The following is a 22,941-nucleotide window of genomic DNA, read 5'->3' on the forward strand; positions in this document are numbered from 1 at the left end:
GTAGGGAAAATCTTGAAATCTTGAAAATGAAAGCCTGGATGGGACTATAAAGAGAGTAAAACAAAGCAGGACATTCTTTACAAACTTGGTTCCCTTTTAAAAAACACGGATTACATTCTCAGAGAGGAAAACTGAACAAAATGCAGCCGCATTTAAGGGATTTCCTCTCTCCAGTTTTTCTCCGGTCCCTTAATTGTGTTTAAGCCTTGTTGAGTACTTTGTTTACGGTCCCTAGTGTGGTGATTTGCATCCCCCTCTCTGGATTGCTGTTGGCTGGAGCTGGCAGCTGTCTCAGTCCGATTCTGGCTGGGAAAGGTAAGAATCTTTGCCTTGCTTTTTGAAAGATCTGGGAGAGAAATGTTGAATGCCTACGGCGAGGGGGCAGGGGCGGGGGAGTTAGGGGCAGGGGGCACTGATTTAATTCACACACTGGACGCTTTCTGAAAAGTTTTCCAAACTTTAAAAGAATCTCCTGGAGCCATGTGTTTTCAAAAGAACCAGAAAGATTCCTCCTCTCTTCTGAAAGGCTTGCAGAAAGAAGACTGGTTGCTTTGTGGATAAGATTTTGCATTTGGGGGCAGGTGTCCCTTAAGGAATTCCCAGGGGCGGGGGTTAATATCTTAAATGCACAGAATGGATGAAGGTAAAAATATTCAAAGACATCAGGCATTGATCACCAGGCATTCTCCCTGAATTTCAATTTGAAGAAGTAAAAGTCAATTAAAACTGCGTGTGTCCGTGAGTATAATGTTAGGCGCTTATTCTTTGTATACAACTTCTGTTTTGTCCCAAAGCTTTCTTTGTCTTTGTATTTATCAATACAAATCATCAATTGTCTACTTAAGGGTCTGGAAACGCGCATCTGTGTATCTAGGCAGATGTACACTCCTTGTGAAGAATTGGAGGAGAATGAGATGCCTGGAGCCTGGAAAGCCTGAAGAACGCTTTGGTTTATTACAAGTAATGACAGACCTGCCCATGTTCCCAGCGCACAGACATACTTACTGTCCCTTATTATAGATTCAGTCAAGGGCTCACTGTGGAAAAAGGGTGCCCTCTGGTTTCTCTCTGGTGGAGGTTTGATTCATGTACCTTTGATGTTAGTAATAGAGGAATATGATGTTCAACAGGGTAACGTGATTTAAGAGCTTCAGTGGGTTTATTGGATTGTTTTGAGAGAGAGACCTTGCTGCTCTTATAAGGAACCCCCCCCCCACACCCACACCCGCCAAGCTTCCAATGTATGTAGCCAGTGGCCTTTGTATCACCATTTTCCCAGGGCAGTGTTGACAAGTGCTGAAATGCCCTAGTTCTAAGCATCCTTTATCTTCATCACCAAGCCACAGCATTTCTCCTGGATGATGGGTCTGTTTCTTGGACCCCCACATTTTAAAAATGCAAGGATGGAAGCTATGGGGACCTCCAGATACTCACCATCCTCAGCACTCTGGGCTCCCTTGACCTCAGGGGCTCTTCAACTTTATTTCTTTTGAGATGCAGAAGCCCTCTCTCTGGCTCCCATTCTAGAGAAAAGGACTTCTGTTCCCTCTCCCTTTATGACAAAACCATCAAGGGATTTTTACTAGATGCGGGATGCTATCTTAGAACAGAAGTGAGATGCCTGGGAACATCCGAGCCTTGTGCCAACAGTTAAAGAAATCTAACAAGCCAAGAGAAAGAAGGGAACACATCTTTTCAGATAATTGACTTAACACTTATAAATTTACTGTATTAATTAAAAAGAAGTTCTTAAAACTATAGAGACTAAAAAATAGAGGATGGATAACTTTTAGCTACAGAAGTATAGGGATGAACTTATAATAGTGTCCAAATATTATCTCATTTTTCCTCTCAAAAAGACAATCTGGGGCTTTAAAATTTCAAACAGCTTATCTGTAAAAAAAAAAAAAAGTATCAACCTATAAAGCCATTTGAGGAAGAGTGGGATATAGACCTTTAACTTAATTGTTGGGGTGTGTGGTGGGCCAAACCATCTATGCTTGAATGTTTCAAGTACCTTGCTCCTGAAAGTGGGCCAAGAAACAGCAGACTGGCATCAGCCAGGAGCTTGTTACAGACCGACGAAATCAGATTCGACATTTAATAAGCTCTCTACATGATTTATGTGCCCATTAGAGCCTGGGGTTCAAACCAAGGGTTTTTTTTTCCTTCTGTGTGACCTTTGTGAGATTACTTAACCCCTCTGAGCCTCATTTACAAACTGTTTATAAACTCATTTGTAAACTAGTGAGAAGTAATGCATGCACGCTGTGCCTGCCACGTCCATAGTAGGTGGTCTGTAAATGACAGTGGTGATGGTGATGCTGATGGTGATGATAATTTCAGCATTGCCAAAAGTACTCACTTCCTAGCACAAGTAGCAAGTGATCATGTTTAAATCAAGATGACTGGATTCCCCCTCAGCCATAAACATTTGCCTCTCACCCTCATTCCTAAGAGAATTAATATCAAACAAGGGGGGTTTTAAGCTTCAGATGGCCCCACACACGTACAAATAAAGAATATTGGGGAAGCAGAAGAAACATGGATTTTTGCTGGCTTACAGGCTGAGTTCAGCTGCCCCATGACTTCACAGCTGTTCCTGCCGCCCTAAAGTGTCTGTCCCTTCAGCTCTGTCCCCTCAGCTGGGTCTGCAACGCTGAGTCTGGGATTTTCTTATGAAAATGCCTGATGGGTGGGAGGAAGATCTGGAGGTTGGCTGGGGGAAAAAATGAGTAATGCAAAGCAGTCTACTTAGTAAATGCTGCAAGAGAAATAAAAGTAAAAGCTGGCTTCTGTCTCTGGGGACTCTAGACTGATTCTGACTTATCATGTCCCTGAGCAGAGCTGGGGGAAGCCAAAACTCGAAATCTGCTGGCAAGGAAGAGAACGAAGGAAAAAAAAAAAAATGACAGGGAGGGGCAATCCAGAGGGGGAGGAAATAAAAAGAGAGAGAGGGAAAGACAAGCGTCATTTAGGAACAGAGGTAGAGCGAAAGAAAGAACTCCAGGATTTGAAACCAGCCCTACAGCACAGTGTTTTTATATCTTTTCTTTTCCCCAGTGGAGATTCCTGTCCTGTCATTTTACTGACAGACAAGCCACTACAGGCTCTTTCCCAGAAGTTGACCGAAGAAACTCAAGCACTGCTGTTTCTTCCCTCCCAAGTCCGGTGTGCCGCCTGGTAATGGATTGCTTTTCTCTGAGGTATGTGCCTGTAGTTGGGGACAGATCTTCGTTTGCAGGTTAACTTACGCCTCAGCTTTGGAGTGAAGATTTTTTTTTCTTTCAGACATAATCTCAAATATCCTTCTACTGGCCTCGCCAGTATGTAGGGTGTCACTGGACAGCAAGGATTAATTCAGTGACTAAAAATTACATGCGAATAGGCAGTTCTAAGATTTAGCTTCATTGCACACGGAGTGATAGTTTGACCTCCCAGGGCAGAGAGGAACCTGGGAGGTTTGATTTGGGCTTAAGTTTGTTTTCAGTGGATGCTTAATATGTTCAAAGTGTTAATAATCTCCTTGAAATAGCCTCAAGAATCTTCCTCTGAATTTCTTCGGTAACTGCAATGCTGCTAGCTACATTGCTTCTTGGGGACAAAAGAGGAAGACTTAACATGTCTGAACAGCAGACGAGAGCATTCACCGATTTCTCCTGGGAAGCATTAGAGACAGATGCTTGAGTGAGAGTTTCTGATATGTGATGGAGAGTCCTGAAAGTGTTCGGGTTCAGATGTTCAGAAAGGTGCATTGCGACAAGTTTTATACACTAGGGCATGGGGAAATGAAAAAAGTATAAAACTTTCCTGAAAATCAAGCATGCTTATTTTTAAAAATATGTCACAGCCCACGTAGTATTTGAAATTCCTTGTTGAGTTCAAAGGAAAAGTTTGAATCAACAGGTAGTTACTCTGAGTTGATCTTATCTTTAAGAAAGTACAAAATTGTATCCTACAACACTGTGGGATTTTTCTTCTTCCTTTTCCCTTCTCAAATGGATTGGAAGATATTGCCACATTTCAGATCACAAATCCTGGCCTTCTTGCTGCTGAATTTTTGCTGACCTGCTCCCCCACCGTGGTCCCAGGACACATGGTGCCCTGTTAAATAGGTACAATAAAGACTTGCTGATGATTGTCAGCTGCTGTAAAAGAACATCCTTCATACACTGGCTGCTGGTCTTGATACTGATTTGGTGGGCAGCGAATGGGTGATAGTTTGGAATGCATGTTATGCCCGGAAACACTGGCAGAGTCTATGTTGCCCTGAGTTTTGGAACAAACTGTGAGGAGTATTGTTTATAGTGTATTCTCCTCATGAAGGAGGCCGTCTTTTGGATTAGGATTGAGGCTTTTCCGTGTGTTTAGAGAAATGAGAAGCAATAGACAAAGCGGAAAGGCTTGTAAAACGTTTGTAGACCGTCAGAGTATATTAAACACTGTAAAGTGCTTCCTGCTTTTTATATCTTCCCTTTCTTTATGGCTATCTGCTTTACTTTGCATTTTGCAAAGAGAATGCAAACAATTAGGAAAAAAAAAATATGAAAGTTGATTTTCACATGCATCTGTGCCTCCTGGGAAAGAACCCAGAGGTGGCTCCCTAGCTCCTGACTTCTATTTGCAGGGCTCACTTTGATGCATTTCTCTGTCTCCTCCACAGCTTCCACCCTGGAGAGACCCCCCAGGTCTAGTCTGTGAACCCAGCTAGGAATCGCCGCTAGTAAAAATGACTGAAGAGCCCATAAAGGAGGTCCTGGGAACCCCAAAGTCTTCCAAGCCAGTGACAATGGAGAAGAGCCCCAACAGGGAAGTGGTGGTCACCACGGTCCCCTTGGTCAGTGAGATTCAGTTGACGGCTGCTACAGGGGGTGCCGAGCTCTCCTGTTACCGCTGCATCATCCCCTTTGCCGTGGTGGTCCTCATCGCTGGCATAGTGGTCACGGCTGTGGCTTACAGCTTCAATTCCCATGGCTCCATCATCTCTATCTTGGGTCTGGTCCTTCTGTCGTCTGGACTTTTTTTGTTAGCCTCCAGTGCCTTATGCTGGAAAGTGAGGCAGAGGAGCAAGAAAGCCAAGAGACGGGAGAGTCAGACGGCTCTTGTGGCAAATCAGAGAAGCTTATTTGCTTAGGACCAAATGGGACCAAATGGGATACGTGGCCTGAAAGCCTTCCTTTCACTGTGTCATCCAATTCACCCAGAACTAGTGTGGGAGAGAATGAACAGAGCGTTGGAGCAGACCAGAGGAATGGGGGTGAATTGAGGCTGGGAGGGTAGAGGGGGTTCTGTTTTGTGAGGAACCTACTTGTGTTTTCATTAATGACAAACTTAACTCTAAGGGCTATTTCTAAGACTGAAAACTCAGCTTTTTTCTCTACATTAAACATTTGAGGGTCATGGGAGGTGCACGGCATTAGACAACACTCATTTCACCTTGGAAAGGAGCCAAGGAAAGATGAGAAAATAATCAGACAGTTCTGGCACACCAGCAACCTGCCTCAAACACACACACACACACACACACACACACACACACACACACACCTTTGAGGAGTTGTATCATAAAAATGTACTGCCGAGAGTCTAAATCCCCTCAGACTTTGCATACTTCTATGAAATTCTGTGATAATTTTTTTTAAATAAGTACTCTGGCATCTATTTTTTTTGCTTTTAATAACGCATCACTGGTGGTACTTTTTCTTGAAGAATAAACTAATATTTTTTATGTTTTAACATTGGACAGTTTTAGATGATTAATGATGTGTCAGAAATTAAACAAAAAGGTAAAAGGTGTAGCTACTAGATGACATGGGGGGTTAAATTAATATTAAAATAATCCAACCTAGCACTTTTGATGATTTTTATATAACGTTTAATGTACATTTCATTCAAAATAATAAATACTTATTGCTGCTGAAACTTCTTAAATGGTTGTTTCTATTGTATTTTTATTTTTATTTATTTTATTGTGGTTATCTGATTTTAAATCGTCCATCTTCCCCTCCTTGTTCGCAATGTCTTAATCGTAGTTCTCTCAAATGAGCGTGTTGCCACTCCCTAACTTATCTAGAAGATTTTTATTGTATCATTTTTTTCATGACTTCTGAAGAAAAATATTAATGATGTTCATTATATTCTAAGCCATTAACAATTAGGAAATTGATGCCTAGGGTCAGGAATTTTATAAGGTGTTATTAAATGTGCACTACCTACTTATTCAATCAGCTGTTAAATATTTGCTTCACGTATTTTCAAGCACCAACCATACGCCAGGCATTGTGTAGATTCTCAGGCTGCTTAACTGAGTGAGTTCTAATATAACCAAATAAGATCACTGCTTGACTTTTGTGAATATTGAGCTATTCTATACCCAGCTAGGACTCTACTTCAGAACTTTAGCCAGAAATATCCTTGGTCCATGTAGTTTAAACCACATGAAACTAGTATGGGAAGATAGTGAGGCATGAAGCCTTTCTTAACCCTGGGAAATACAAAGAAAAACAAAACAAACCTTGTGTAGCACTTTCAAGAGAGGCATTCTCCCAAGGAATTTAATTAAATATGGCAGGAGCCTTCTGGCACTGACTGCTCTCTGGTGCTCAAGTGGTTTTGTTCACAGGAGAAGCCTTGATGGCCTAGTTTCTCATGGCTTTGAAGGGCAGCTGGTACAAGTTTGGAGTTGTTGATTATAGTAGAGTACAGCACAATTATCTTAAATTCATGCACATCAACACTCCTCTGGGCCAAATGCAAGTATATAGCATCGTGTTGATTTCAGTGAGAGGGAGGGAGCCTGTGCTTTGACATGCCTCTTTCCTGCTCAAAGATATTCAAAGGCTCCCTGTTGCTTGATGAAGAAATTTCTCAGGCAAGTGTTCAAGGTTCTCCACTATCCGATCCAAACAGATGTATCCAGCTTTCACTTCACTCCAACCCAAAAACTCACGAGTTAGCCAGACCAGACTATTCACCATTCTGAATCAGACTTTGGTTTCCTGCCTCCATGTATGTTCACCTTCTGTTTTCCTTCCTCCATAATGTCATCCTTTCCCTCTCTGTCTCAACGTATCCAAATCCTGCTTCTCATTAGAGCCCCAGCCTAAATGCAACCCCTTCCTAAAAAGCTTTCCCTTTTACCTGAAAGTAACTGTTCGTTCTATAGTCTTTACTTATTCTCTGATGGCAACTTTCATTTTCTACCATGTTGGTGGCATAAATGTTTTACTCTCTTCCAAATCTCCTTAGAAGGGCATGGTGTCTTTTTTTTTTTTTAACCCCTCATGTGATGCCTAATAAAATATCTTGCACAGGGTAGGTACTCAATAAATGTTTACTGAATGAACTAAAGAATGAAAAATCAGAAAGTGAGTGGTTTATCTTGAATCAAAGTCCATTTGTTTTAATCTCTTAAAAGAAAATATTTTAGGGGCGCCTGGGTGGCTCAGTCGGTTAAGCATCCGACTTGGGCTCAGGTCATGATCTCACGGTCCGTGAGTTCGAGCCCCGCGTCGGGCTCTGTGCTGACAGCTCGGAGCCTGGAGCCTGTTTCAGATTCTGTGTCTCCCTCTCTCTGACCCTCCCCTGTTCATGCTCTGTCTCTCCCTGTCTCAAAAATAAATAAAACGTTACAAAAAATTAAAAAAAGAAATATTTTAGTTCTCTACTCCCCCCAAATAGGTCATCCTACTCCGCCCTGCCTCTACTGTAAGCAACATGTGTAGGTGAGTATTTACTACCCATGTACTTCTCCAGCCACACCTGCCCTAGAGAATGCTTGAAAAGTAAACTCAAGAACGATTTCAGGCCACCAGGGGGCCTCATGCTGCTACCTGCGTCCCAAAGGAAATGTGGAATGATAAATTTAAAAACAGAAATGGAATCATATCTGGACATAGCAATATCTCTCCTAAATGTGAGGAGCTGGAGAAGATTCTCCACTGAGCTCTCCACTGAGCTCACTGAGCTCACTACTTCCTATCTCTCCTCCCTAAGCCACTTCACAATGACTACATCTGGGTTCTCCTAATCAGTATAGGACCCCTATCTGGGAGGCTTCAGTCCCATTAAAGGGTACACACCTCTGCAAAACTGTGAGGCACAAAGATAGTGCTAGCACTGTGAATTTCAACTCCTATGATGAGCATATTTGAATTGGGGTATCACAGTTACCTTATAACATATCTTTATTGGGCAAAGCGTGTCTTTTCAAACAGTTTTATTATATAGTAATAAGCAGATGTGGAATGCATGTAGAAGCATGATACAAGCATATATGTATTAAAAATATAACTTGGTCCCATCCTGGAGCATCAGGAACCAGCTATATCACCCAGAAGGATACCCTAAATCCCACATATCCTGGGGCACACAGGAGCAACTTCTGACCTCATCCTGAGCAGCCGGTCTCTGCCCAGGTGAGAACCATAGCCACCAGGTAACTCTGCCCTTCCCACCTCACTGTCTTTGTTAATATGGTGAATCTTGTCTAGAGAAGATGATCAGAGTCATGTGGATCCTGCAGGTGGCTGAAGCCAGAGGATATGCCCAAGGGGCCCAAATCACAAAATCCTCAAACTACATCTTTGTACCATCACCACTCATAAAAAAGTGTGTGTGGGAAAGATCTCCTGGTCTCCTGGGAAGTATTATGATTTTGAACTTAGAAGCTCTGATTATAAAGGTGCCTGGGGGGCTCAATCAGTTAAACGTCTGACTTTGGCTCAGCTTATGATCTCACGGTTCGTGGGTTCAAGCCCTGGGTCAGGCTCAGTGCTGACAGCTCGCAGCCTGGAGCCTGCTTCAGATTCTGCGTTTCCCTCTCTCTGCCCCTCCCCTGCTTGCACTGTGTCTCTGTCTGTCAACAATAAATACATGTTTAAAAATTTTTTTAAAAAGATCTGATTATAAATCCTAGTTCTCTTGTTAAACTAGTCAGATGATCTTGAACATTTAAGCCTCATCTTTAAAATAAGGTACATTTTTAAGAAATGATTTAGATTTTTATAAACAATAAAGTACTACATAATTTTAAAATTGCTATTTATGATAATATCTAATGTTGACTTTAGCTTCTTTCTCTGTGTACTGTCCCAACATATCATTAACCATGAAGCAGCCTTCTGTTTTGGTTAATTGACTTTATAATCAGTCACTTCATTTAACCTTGACATTATCCGCAAAGGCTTTCTAGACCCAAAATAATCCGAGGAAAGTACCTGTTCCAAAGATAAATCATAGCTTACATTTCCTTATTATTGTTACAATTTTCAGTGCTTTCACATACATTGGAGTCACTGTAGAGGTATATGTGATATGGAAACTCAGTTAGGTGCCCTCAACATAAAAGAGATTAAGAGAGCAAGAAATCCTTCCCCTGCCCCCTTCTCCCACCACTGCCATTCAAGTCAGTCTTGTCTTAGGCTGCCCCACAGAAGGGAAGACCACCAAAGGCAGAAATCTAACGAGAAACAAAAACAAGTACATTCGTAGTTCCTGGCTTTTGAGCTTCCAAGGGCATCCAGTGATTTAAGGCTTATCTACAGAATTTTCTGTAGGGTGGAAAAGAGTAGTTTGTTTATAGTTGTTTATAGTTGATCTTTACATTACTGCCTGACTTTAGTACTTCATCTTGCATACAACAGTATTCAACGACACCTGATGTTATCCAGCATTCTTCATCACATTTGAGGCTAGAAGGGCAAGTGTCCACCCAACTCTTCGGAGGAGCAAACCACGTTCAGAGAAAATAAGTGAAGAGAATAAGTGACTTGTTCAGTCAAGTTCTCATAGTCAGGACTAATATGCTGACCAGATACTGTAATCACCCCAGATTTACACCAAGCCATAACTGATATCATTTTCAAAATGTCTCTCTATGAAAGGAAGACAATAAAGGTGTTCTAACACCAACTTTTGAACAATTCTTTTTGAAGTATAATATATGTAGATAAAAGTGTACAATTCAATGAGTTTCACAAACCTGTAGAGCTAAAACCCACATGAAGAAACTAAATGCAGCAGCTTCCCAAAGTCCCCCTTGAATCTACTTCCGGTCATTATCTTTCCGGAAGGACAGCATTCTCACTGCTAACCCATAGAGTAGTTTTGCTTATTTTTTAACTTTATATAAATGGAATCATACGGTAGGTACTCTTTGTGCCTGGCCTCTCCTGTGCAATATTATGTTTGTGAGGTACATCCATATTGTTGCATATAGCTGTCAATGGTTCATTCTCCTTGCTGCATAGAGTCCCGTTGTACCAGCACACCATCCTTTATTTATCTTTCCTATGGTTGATAAGCATTTGGATAGTTTCTAGTTTCCAAATATTAAAAACAGTTTTTGTGTGGGGTGCCTGGGAGGCTCAGCCGGTTAAGCGTCCAACTTCAGCTCAGGTCATGATCTTGCAGTTTGTGAGTTCAAGCCCTGCATCGGACTCTGTGCTGACAGCTCAGAACCTGAAGCCTGCTTTAGATTCTGTGTCTCCCTCTCTCTCTGCCCCTCCCCCACGTGTGCTCGCTTTCTCTCTCAAAAATAAATAAACATTTAAAAAAGTAGTTCTTGTCATAGCTAGCCTTTCAGATGGCTCCCAATGATCCCTGCTTCCTAGTACTCACACTCCTCCTACATCATCTCAGGGTTGGTTTGTGTGACCAATGAAATATGGCAAAGTGGTGGCATGTCCCTTCCAAGATTAGGTTATAGAGACATTGAAGCTTTTGCCTTGGTGTTTCTCTCTCTCTCCTCTCTCTCTCTCTCTCTCCCCTCTTGCTCTGGGAGAAACCATCTGCTATGCCCTGAGGAAACCATGTGGTGAGGGATTGAGTCCTCCAGCTAATAACCAGAGAGGAGCTGAGACCTACCAGCAACTACCTCAGTGAACCTGGAAGTGGATCCTCCCACAGTGTAATCTTCTGATGACTGTATCCCCACCTGACAGCCTCACTGAAAACCTCATGAGGCACCTTCGGCCAAAACCACCCAGCCAGGGCTGATTTATATGAGTTTTGTGGGCTCTAGGCATTATTTTCTTCAATGGTCCCTCTCTTTCACTGGAAGGAAGGAAGGAAGGAAGGAAGGAAACAAGAGAAAAGAAAAGAAAAGAAAATAGAAAGAAGGAAAGAAAGAGGGAGGGAGGAAGAAAACAGAAAGGAAGGGGAAGGGAAAGAAAAGGAAGGGGAAGGGAAAGGAAAGGAAGGGGAAGGGAAGAAAGGAAGGAAGGGAGGGCGGGAGAGGGAGGGGACAGGAGGGTAGGGTAGGGGACTAGGAGGGGATGTATCTCACTTATTGCAAGAAGGAAATTGTTCTGACAAGTATTGTGGGCTCTAGGCACTGCAAACAATGGACTTAATGGATAAATTGGAAAAATAGGAGTGGAAAAATAGGAGTTATATTTGGGATTTGAAGAAGCAAAACAGCAAGATGAAAATTCTCTGGGAAGTGCTCTGGAGACCAGAAGCCAGGCTAAAACCTGAGAGTTTAGCTCACAACGCTAACAACTTTTATGGAGCACTCACTCTGCTCCAAACATTATGCTCTGAGCTTTGCCTGGATGGTCTCATCTGATCCTTACACCAATCCAATGAAGGAGGCACTATTATTATCCCCATTTTATAGATGAGGAAATGGGGTCACCGATTCAGCCATGTAATTGAGATCACACAGCTGGTAGAGTAGGATCTGAGTTCAGATTCTAGAACACACTCACTTACCCACTATGCTGATACTCCCTGGTACACAGTAACATTTCACTACCTGATTCTTGAATAACTGTCCCAAATAGAAGTTAAGCAACACGGCATTGAGAGTCTAAGCTAAAGCTAAAGAGTGAGTCAGTAGTTCTGAGAAACCAGGACTGAAAATGCTGATGATTGTTGAATCCTTCACCATCTGAAGCCAGGTCCTCTTAGAATTTTTAGCATATATTTGTAGCATTTTACACCTTTCAAGACACTCCTATTGGGGCGCCTGGGTGGCGCAGTCGGTTAAGCGTCCGACTTCAGCCAGGTCACTATCTCGCGGTCCGTGAGTTCGAGCCCCGCGTCGGGCTCTGGGCTGATGGCTCAGAGCCTGGAACCTGTTTCTGATTCTGTGTCTCCCTCTCTCTCTGCCCCTCCCCTGTTCATGCTCTATCTCTCTCTGTCCCAAAAATAAATAAATGTTGAAAAAAAAAATTAAAAAAAAATTAAAAAAAAAAAAGACACTCCTATTAGTGAACATAAGACTGACTCAGGACCCCAGTCACATCTTCCACCACCAGATCTGGTGCTTTCACTCTCAGCTTCCTTGAGTTTCCTGTGTGGAAAATTCAAGGTTCAGAATTATCAGCCAGCCTCAGCCTGAAATTGGAGGCAGGGTGTGACAGAAGTGCATAGCAGAAAAACTTGACATACTTTAGGGGGAATCAAAGAAGTCTTCCTGCAGGTGATGACTTGATAAGAGCAGGACAGGTAGAGGAGTTGGCCAGCTGGTGGGAATAAGTAAGGAGAAGCAATCAGGGATCCTTCCAGAGGGGACACCCAGAGTGAGTGCTTTTTTTTAAATAAAACATTTTTTTAATGTTTATTTTTGAGAGAGAGAGAGAGACAGAGTGTGAGCAGGGGAGGGGCAGAGAGAGAGGGAGATGCAAAATCTGAAGCAGGCTCCAGGCTCTGAGCTTTCAGCACAGAGCCCAAAGAGGGGCTTGAATCATGAACTGTGAGATCATGACCTGAGTCAAAGTTGGACGCTCAACTGACTGAGCCACCCAGGTGCCCCAGAGTGAGCCCATAAAGGTCATGGGGAGAGCTAGCCCTCAGGATCTCCACCGCACTGGATGGCTGTAAAGCAACAATGAAATAAGTCCGTCAGGGGATTTAACAATTGCAAAATTCTGTCCAAGAAAAGAGGCTCAATGACATCAATATCCATATGGTTCAAACTTATGACTAGAGAATCAAATGTTTGGGCTCTAATTGAGCAGAAACACTTCACTTTAATCTCAGAGCATTATGAGGATTATGAATAAAGCATATCGTCATAACTAAGATCTTCCTCCTCCTCCTCATATCAATAATTATCTCCCCAGAAGATGGTGGAACACTGTGGTTAAGGACATGGACTCCACACCCAAAATACGTGGACTTGAAATTCAGCTTTACCACTCCCTTGCTCTGTGTCCTGTACAAGTAAACTTCTCTGTGCCTCAGTTTCCTCATCAATGAAATGGGAATATTAATGGCATATCTCCTAGGGTTGTAGTAACTATTAACTGCATTAATAGATAAAAAGTGCTTTATGTCAATGACTAGTACTCAATATAGTAAGGAGTACTAGTATCTATCTTAAAGGTAGTTTTAGTGTTTATTTATTTTCAGAGAGAGAGAGAGAGAGAGAGAGAGCGTGAGCACACAAGCAGGAGAGGAGCAGAGGGAGAAGGAGAGAGAGAATCCCAAACATGCTCCATGCTGTCAGCACAGAGCCCAATGAGGGGCTCAAACTCACAAACCATGAGACCATGACTTGAGCTGAAATCAATAATACTGGGCCACCCAGGCACCCCTTGAAGTTAATTTCAAAGCATCGCTGATACATGCTTTGAGAGAGTTTGTATGACAACTAAAGCTACAGAAGTCACAAGCAAATCAGTTTCAATGAGATGTTTGTGGAAAAACAGCAGTTTACCTCATGAGAGAAATTACAAACACTGAGAGAAAATGGGTTGACACAGAAACTTGCATTCAGTCATATCTGGCAGGAACCTACCCCCTCAAAACCCATGTACATTTATCAAAATTTTGTTTTCTCAGTCAGAAGTTGTTTACGTTCAGCATGTTCATATCCAAATTTACATTTCTCAAAAATAACCCTGATGCTATCGAGCTATCTAGCCGTCCAAAGGGCCAGTTTGCATTTGGACAGTGCTTTGATGTAGGCATAGCGATTTCACTTTCATTGCCTTGCTAACTCCTTCCTTCCAGAGGCTCTGTGAAATATTATCCTCATTTTTAGATGAGGAAATCGAGGCTTGGTAAGGTTAAATGGTTTGCTTATGATCAAACATTTCATATATGACAGAAATAAGACTCACACCCTAATCCAGGTCTTCTGTCTTCCTGTTCCACCTGGCCACTGTCCCACTAACCTGCTCCCATGGAATGCCCCCCCACCCCCACCCCGGCCAAACAGCCAAGGATGCTTCAACAAGCCTTGATACCTGTTATACCTACAGCTATGCTTTATTGTCCTCTCTGATTGGACATAGACTTTTTAAAAAAAAGTTAAGGTGGTAAGGGTGCCTGGGTGGCTCGGTGGTTAAGCATCTGACTTTGGCTCAGGTCATGATCTCATGGTTTGTGGGTTCGAGCCCCACATCAGGGCTGAGCTGTCAGCACTGAGCCTGGAGCCTGCTTTGGATTGTGTGTCTCCCTCTCTCTCTGTCCCTCCCCTGCTTGTGCTTTCTCTCTCTCTCTCTCTCTCTCTCTCTCTCTCTCAAAATAAATAAATAAAATGTAAAAAAAAGTTCAGGTAATGAATTGAAATTTTCATCAACATCTGAAATAAGTATATAGTTTTAAATCATGTACAAAATATAATTTGATGGGAATGCAAGCTGGTGCAGCCACTCTGGAAAACAGTATGGGGGTTCCTCAAAAAACTAAAAATAGAACTACCCTACAACCCAGCAATTGCACTACTAGACATTTATCCAAGGGATACAGGTGTGCTATTTCGAAGGGACTCATGCACCCCCATGTTTATAGCAGCACTATCAACAAGAGCCAAAATATGGAAAGAGCCCAAATGTCCATCAATGGATGAATGGATAAAGAAGATGTGTATATGTGTGTGTGTATATATATATATATATATACAATGGAGTATTACTCGTTAATCAAAAAGAATGAAATTTTTCCATTTGCAACTACGTGGATGGAACTGGAGGGTATTATGCTAAGTGAAATTAGCCAGAGAAAGACAAAAATCATATGACTTCAGCCATATGAGGACTTTAAGAGACAAAACAGATGAACATTAGGGAAGGGCAACAAAAATAATATAAAAACAAGGAGGGGGGACAAAACAGAAGAGACTCATAAATATGGAGAACAAACTGAGGGTTACTGGAGGGGTTGTGGGAGGGGAGGATGGGCTAAATGGGTAAGGGGCACTAAGGAATCTACTGCTGAAATCATTGTTGCACTATATACTAACTAATTTGGATGTAAATTTAAAAAAATAAAAAAGAAAATTAAAGAAAAAGAAAATATAATTTGATTATACAATGCACAGTTGTCACTACCCAGATCTTGTTGCTTTTGAGGGTTGGTTGGTTTGTTTTTAGATAATAGAAGCTTACATCTTCATAGAGTTTACATCTCAATCAAAAGATGGTCTTTATCAGTGGTTGCCAAATGCCTGTCCAAGCACTGACATCATCAGACTCACATAGAAACTCTATAAAGACAAAGATTCACAGGTGTTGACCTCATCAGACTCACGTAGGAACTCTATAGAGACAGGTTCACAGGTGCTGACCTCAGAGACTCTGCCTCAGTAGATTTAAAATGGGACCCAGGATTTGTATTTAAAAACAAAAGAAATCCTCCAAAATGTCCCAGGAAATGAAAATTAATAACCACAATATAATATTTTTTCTCATTAGATTTTTTAATTTCTCAATACATTTATAATAAAGTAGAAGATTGATAAATATAGTGCTGGTAAGGGCAAGAAATCAGGTAATATGGCCATATTTTTTATTAAAATGTAAATGCATATGCTTTTTATTCCAAATTTAGTTCTGAAAACCTACCTGATCACAGGTTTTACATCTTTATATAGACATTTACATCTTTATATTTACATCTTTATATAGACATATTCTACAAGAATATTTATAGAGCCACAATACAGGGGAATTCTATTTCTACTCCCTCATTCAAATTCTTTCCTCACTTATGTTCAAAATAAATAACTATATCATTAAAAAAGAATATTTCTTTCTGCATTGCCAGTATTTATACACACATACACAAAAACAACCTTTGAATGAATTACGGTGCAGCTGTATTACATACACTGTGTAGCTGAGAAAATGAATGAGGCAAGTTGGTATGGACTAGTATTAATTTGGAAGGATACCTGCAATATATTATGTGAAAGGCAAATTTTCAACTAATATTTATCATATGCCATTCTTATAAAATAAATTGGAAGTGTATTTGAGCGTTTTAAAACAAAACCTTGGGTGGGGTGGCTTAGTCGTTTAAGTGTCCAATTTGGCTCAGGTCATGATCTTGCAGTCTGTGAGTTCGAGCCCTGTGTCAGGCTCTGTGCTGACAGCTCAGAGCCTGGAGCCTGCTTCTGATTCCGAGTCTCCCTCTCTCTCTGCCCCTCCCCCACTCATTCTCTCTCTCTCTCTCTCTCTCTCTCTCTCTCTCTCAAATATAAAAAATATTTAAAAAATTAAAATAAAAACTATAGAAGAACACATGGTGACTCATTAAGAGCATGGACATCACTGGAGTGTTACTTCAAGGAAAAGGAGATGATTTTTCTTTAGACTCCTCTGCATTGTTTTATTATAATGAGCAATAATTAACTTTAAAAGAACATAGAATGAGAGGGGAGAATAAAGTATTACTTGGAGAAACATTACAAATAAAAATAAAGTGCTTATAAATGATTCCAGTATGTAGCCATGTTTGGCAACTGCTGATTCAGGCCAGCTCTCTTCCGAGATTGGGCTCCACTCATTCATTCATTCATTCATTCGTTCATGCACTCACTTGTCCAGTATTTACTGGATATGTACAATGCGTTAAACACAGGTAGGTATCAGAAATCCGAGAATTAAAAAGAAATATTTTGTGATTGAATTAAGAAAGTCTGGCTAAGATAGTTCAGACATAAACCTACTACAAAAAACAATAAAAGCCTGTAGGGTGAACTTTCCAATCTGTGTATTAGCTACATATATTTGGATTCTGGTACCTCTGGTATCAAGATAGAATGGGAACAAAGTGCCTACGGTAATTTGGAATAAATACCTATAAAAGTCTTCAGTGTAATAGTAATAAGAATGCAATATACTCTATTGCTTTCCCTTTCCTTTGTATTTATTCAAAAATTTTGGGGGCACCTGGGTGGCTCAGTCGGGTATGCATCCGACTTTGGCTCAGGTCATGATCTCACATTTTGTGGGTTCGAGCCCCACATCAGGCTCTGAACTGATAGCTCAGAGCCTGGAGCCTGCTTCAGATTCTATGTCTCCTTCTCTCTCTGCCTCTCCGCCTCTCTCTCTCTGTCTCTGTCTTTCAAAAATAAATAAACATTAAAAAAATTAAAAAAATAAGTTTTTTAGGTCATAGCCTTATGTGTGTTTGGTTTCATTGCATTATTTGTGGTATAACAGTAGTAAATTAATGAATCAATAGTTGAAACTATTCCCTCAGGAGGCAGCCACACCCTAAAAATACCCTTTGCCTAGGAACCCTGAAGAGTAGTAGAGAAAACCCAAGTGGGGAGGGGGGGCATTGAAAAAGCCTTTTGTGTGGTTTTAACACAGACTGGATCAGCCAACACTGAATCACAGTGGGTCTGATACCCACTGCTCACAGGTTCCCTAGCATTTTCATTGGGAAGTAGCCCATGTCCAAAAAAAACAGAATTACCCTTTTGCTCCATCTCAGTCTCCTATCAAGAAAAGCAAACACAGATGATTTTCCATTTCAAGTTCAAATACAGAATGGATTGCTTCTTGTTTTGCTTGACTGGGGCAGTTAATGAGAGTTCAGAGAGTGGCACCCTGCCAGGCACAAATCAGTTGGGATCACATTGTCATAGGAACCCAGAAAAAGAAATAGAGAGAGGGAAGGGGCTGACCCAGGAAAACCGTAAGTTTGGAAAAGGCGTGACTGTGATCATTGGTCTCTGAAACATCCGGCACATGCCGCCCTTCTGTATAGAGTGGCTAGTCCAGGGCAGAAAGGGCTATTTGGAGGCAAGGCTTGTGTTGCTTCCCTCTTCTGCGAGCAGACTCTATAATAAAAGTGCTTGCATCAGAGGAAGACTGACAACACATTTTAGCACTTTCACGGTTCCAGCTTAATCATGGCAGGAAGCTTTTCTGCTACTGGGAGAGCAAGTTGCGTCACTGGGAACATCTGACTCCAGGATCAAGTGTCAATCACTTTGCCTAAGGTCGTTAAAAAATACTAGGGTGTCACCTTACAACATAAAGGCTTTGCCTGAGTAACAATTAAGAGGAAACACATAGCATGATAAATAATTGAACAGGTGGATTAGAGAAATGCCTTTCCTGTGCAAAATGAGAGGGGTGATGGACAGCTGGAAATCCAGCCTCTTTGGCCATCTTCCTCCACAGCCCAGGGTTCTAACTGGTTGAACTTTCCCCCTCCCCCTTTTTTTTTTCCACTTTGCCTTTCTTAGTTGTTCAACGCATCTCTTTTGCCTTATGGAATCAGACAAGCTGCAGAGAAAGGCAACACCTCAGGAGAAGTTGCTGAGAGCAGCTTTCAAAGGACGCCTGCCAGTGACTAATGCTGGGGAATCGCCCACTGAGTGGGATGATATTTTGGATACAGTTTGCACAGGACAAGCTCTGCTGTGGATCAAATGGCAAGTCCGTCTGCTTACATGATTGGAGAAATACCCTGTTTGACTTGTTGGTGCCAAAACACCTGTGAAATGCAATCTGAATGTCACCTCCTCAAATAGGGTCTCTCATTTGACTTTTAAGCGTGTTTTCCTCCCAGACCAACAATGTAGTTGAAGTCTCCAAAAATGGGACACGGGGTGCTGATTCACTGTGTCATTCCTAGCAGTCCAAACAGCTTTGGTTCTTGATATCCTGGAAGTATTTAACACCAGAAAGTTCTTGTATCTTCACATTGGTAACTGCCCACCAACAGGTGCTTTTCCAGTAGAGGACAGAGGAGAAAGAGAGAGAAGGAATGAGAAGAGAGAGAAAGAACAGAGCAACTTTTGCAAACAAGCCACCATGCTAGTTTCTATTTGCAGCCCAGCGGCAGTATTTGAAGTGAAAATAAAACCCTCAAGCTTGGAACTCTTGCTACCATGGCATATTTTTAAATGGTTACGAAAGGAGTCTGAGCATTCACCCTGGCCATGTCCAAGATTCTTGGGCCACTCTGTGCATAGTACTTGAGATTCTCCAAGCAGATAGACCCTTGTTTTGCCAAGCTAGGACACGGAAAGATGATGATACAAGTTGGGCTAATAAGAAAGGCAGAGGGAGGAGATGACCCAATGTGATAATTCCTGTCTTCCAAAGCAGAAAACTTAACCATACTAGAATTGCATGGAGGCAGAATATGAAGACAAAATAAATTTTTTAAAAGAAAATATTTGCTAGGAAAATTCCAAACATCTACTAAAACGAGAGAGGATGTCATAATGAACACCCACGTCCCTATCACCTGGTTTCAACAATTATCAACTCATGGCTAGTGTTGGTTCCTTTGTGCCCTGCCCCCAGCTCCCATTAACCACCAAATTATTTCAGAATAAATCCCAGGAAACATGCAATGGATGATTTAAAAGGCAAACTTTTACAAGGTTTATGAACTGGCTGTAGGTTAGCAAAGATAAATACTGTAGAAGGCCAATTTGGATCATTCAGTTTAGAAAGGTATTCTTTAAAAAGCTTAAGCTCTCCCTGAGCTTTCATACTAACTAATATTTGGTTTCATGCCAGTTTTGTAAAACTTTTCCAGGTGGTTTATCTCATGGCTAGATAGTGAGTTAGATGCAAATAAACAGCAGACCTATATTCTTGTGGGATATGGAGTTTTGGAAGAAACAAGGGTGGATTGTAACTGAGAAGGGTGGTGACCCCAGGAAGGGGTGCAAAATGTAGTTGAGCTCACAAGGGGTATGGAGGAGCACGGAGATCAGAGAGCCTCTGCCGTTACTAGGGTTACTCCATGGTCTGCAGCCAAAGCTGCCTTTTGATCTTCATCCTTCAGACCTTATTATTAATGTCCCCAGAGGGCTGCCCTTTCCCTCCTCACTCACCCAAACCAATCTGGAATCACAAAAGGACAAGGAAACTTAGGGGTGAGCCTCTGAATATACCAACTTCCCCAGGCAGCTTTGTAGCTCTGTCTTCTCCTCATCTCTACTTCCTCACTGTTATAAGGGGGAGAAGTGGAAGCAGGGCATTCGAAACCCAGTGGCGATTCACTTTCAATGTATTTAGTACAGGCAAAGATGGAGTTAGCAAAGACATAAATTACAATGCTACTTAAGGAGTCTTCATTTCAACTGGGTAAGGATTAATCCCAGTATTAATCCTTTGTAGCATCCAGCTTCCCCTGGACATTTGATTGTATTTCGATAGATGGAAACTAGGTTATATATTATTGCAAGGTTGCATACATTCAATTCAATAGAATTTTAAAACTCCTATTATATACAGAGCACTGTGGAAATGCTGAGGAAATAAAAAGTTGAATAAAAAAATGGTCACAGGGCTCAAGGCGTTTGCAGTGCATCAGAATTCTGCAGGCAAGTATACACATGGCCATAAGGTCATCAAAAGAAAAATATGAGACAAGAAAACAAATGTGCGTGGCAAGAAATGTTATCAGCAGAGTGTGATGAAGATGTAGAGGGAAATGTCATTTATGTGAGGGTGGTGAATGAATCCTAAAAGTCTGGCAAGCTGGAGCAGGATTTCAATGAGAGAAATTGGAGTTGAGGAGAAGAAAGCCTTTCACGAAGAAGGAAAGTGAAAGAAAAGGAAATACATAAGAACAAGTGCAACATGTTCAGGGAAATGCAGAGCCCACGGTGGCAGGAAGGTAGGTTCCCTTTGGGGAGGATGAGCAGGGTAGGGTTTTAAAGGCAAGGCGAATGGGGCGCCTGAGTGACTCAGTCAGTTAAGCATCCAATTCTTGATTTGGGCTCAGGTCATGATCTCGTGGTTTGTGGGAAAGAGCCTCACACTGGGCTGTGTGCTGAGAGCACAGTGCCTGTTTGGGATTCTCTCTCTCCCTCTCTTTCTGCCCCTCCACTGCTCGCCTGCACAATCTCTCTCTCTCTCTCTCTCTCTCTCTCTCTCTCTCTCAAAATAAATAAATAAAAACTGTATAAAAGGAGAGGTGATTACATTAAGGCAAAAAGCAAAAAACCCTCTGAGGGAGTTACATGCACAAAGCCTAAGGCAGGATTACCTGATCCTAGTTCTGACCCTGAGCTGAGTGATCATAGATTAATCACTGAGACCTTCAATTTGAAGGTCTCTGCCTATAAATTCAGGATACAAACAGTACCCATCTCTGTCCATTATTGTTTCCTCACCTTATCAGCGGGATACAGCAAGGTTTCCCCGGATTGTGCAAGAAGAGGCAAGGTTGTTTCAGTTCATATCATATTGGGGAGGGGTTGAATGCAGCCACTCCATCTACCCACCCTGAGGTGTGCTGATCCCAGACAGGTCTGAAGCCTAGAATGCTCCAGACAAGGGGAAGATTCTTCTGGAAGGCTGCTTTTCTGTTGCTGGCAGGACAGCAGGGCTTTGCCTGGATGGGAAAGCATTCTTGCAATCCCAGGGAGGCTCAGCCAGCAGCAGCGTTTTGTTTTGGCTTTACTGGGAGAGCCACCCTCAGGTTAACTGCCTGAGAGGGGCCCATGTCTCTGAGGAGTCATGGCAGGACCTTCCCATTTTCAGTCAGTTCGCCTTATGACATGTGGCCAGCCATGTCTCCATGATACACCCCAGCCCACTCCACAACTCCAAGGTTTCAGGCACTTTCCAGTTGAAAAATTTTCAAAAGTGGAATGAAAAGGAGGGTTGGGAGTGTGTGAGATTATGATGTGACCTGACAGCCCTGGGAAGGATGGGTCACCTCTCTGCTCCCTCCCCTTCCAGGGTTATAAGAGCCTTTCCTCCTGGAAGGGGTGGAGTGAGAGCTGATGCCAATTTAATGGGTCACAACTGGGTGTCTCTCCCTTCCTGGAAGGCCTGGCAACATCTCTCCTACCATTGTGATTAGGAAGAAAGCTTCCCAAGGATGATTATCTAATCAGGGAATTAGCCTTGGTTCATGAGGCAAGCATTAGGGGACTCAAAAAATCTAATGGAAAAAAGGCCCACATCAGGAAATAGCGCCAGTAATCACACCCTGAATGATTATTATACACAAACACTAGGAAGATTTGGGACAATTATTTGTAAATGATCATCAAATAAAATGGTCAGATATTTATCTTGAGCACCTGCTCCATTAAAGATACTGCCAATTTCTCTTACTTGGTTTCCCCCATTGAAGTCACTGCACTGTTGGGCTGAATTTGCTCAAATTATGGACTAGGGACCATCTGATTTCAAATTCTCGAAGGTGCTTCTTAAAAGTTTGGATTTCTGAGTGCCACTTTACACCTATGGCATCAGAATCTCCAGGGGGCAAAACCTAGCAATCTGAATTTAAAATATTTTATTAGAAAAATTTCAAGCATGTTCAAAAGTAAAGAGGAAAATATAACAAGCTACCATGTCCAATCTTATTTGGTTAATACTCCCACCCCAAATTATTCTGAAACGAGTATCAGATACTGTATCATCTCATCTGTGTGAAATATTCCAGTGTGTATCTCTAAATAATACTTTCTAAAAATCTAAATGCATTTATTATACCTTTAAAAATTAACAATTTTATAGTTATAAATTTCCCATGTTATCTCACAATTTTCTTAATGTTTATTTTGAGAGAGAGAGAGAGAGAGAGAGAGAGAAAGTGTGAGTGGGGAAAGGGCGGATTGAGAGAGAGAAGGAGAGAGAGAGAGAGAGAGAGAATCCCAAGCAGGCCTCATACTCAGGGTAGAGCCCAACATGGGGCTCCATCTCACAACCCGTGACCATGGGATCATGACCTGAGCCAAAATCAAGAGTCAGATACTCAACAGACTGA

General features: G+C 41.8%; 1 protein-coding gene across 3 annotated transcripts; it reads left to right on the top strand.

Moving 5' to 3' along the window:
• The first annotated feature begins 232 nt into the window (after positions 1–232).
• Positions 233–5,931, top strand: TMEM100 (transmembrane protein 100). 3 transcript variants are annotated; one of them, XM_043584008.1, is made up of 3 exons: positions 233–315; positions 3,064–3,206; positions 4,664–5,931. In XM_043584008.1, exon 3 carries the CDS (start codon positions 4,730–4,732, stop codon positions 5,132–5,134), a length of 405 nt encoding a protein of 134 aa, XP_043439943.1. In that variant the 5' UTR covers positions 233–315; positions 3,064–3,206; positions 4,664–4,729; the 3' UTR covers positions 5,135–5,931. The 3 variants fall into 3 exon arrangements, with proteins under 3 accessions (XP_043439943.1, XP_043439944.1, XP_043439942.1); XM_043584009.1 differs by lacking the exon at positions 233–315 and adding an exon at positions 3,536–3,749 and having other exon boundaries at positions 2,707–3,206; XM_043584007.1 differs by lacking the exon at positions 233–315 and having other exon boundaries at positions 2,730–3,206.
• Positions 5,932–22,941: the final 17,010 nt, after the last annotated feature.

Source organism: Prionailurus bengalensis, chromosome E1 (genome assembly GCF_016509475.1).
Source record: "Prionailurus bengalensis isolate Pbe53 chromosome E1, Fcat_Pben_1.1_paternal_pri, whole genome shotgun sequence".
Taxonomy (NCBI): domain Eukaryota; kingdom Metazoa; phylum Chordata; class Mammalia; order Carnivora; family Felidae; genus Prionailurus; species Prionailurus bengalensis.

What these genes read in the sequence shown, in the direction of transcription:
- TMEM100 (XM_043584008.1), top strand. Translation starts at nt 4,730, where the DNA reads ATGACTGAAGAGCCCATAAAGGAGGTCCTGGGAACCCCAAAGTCTTCC.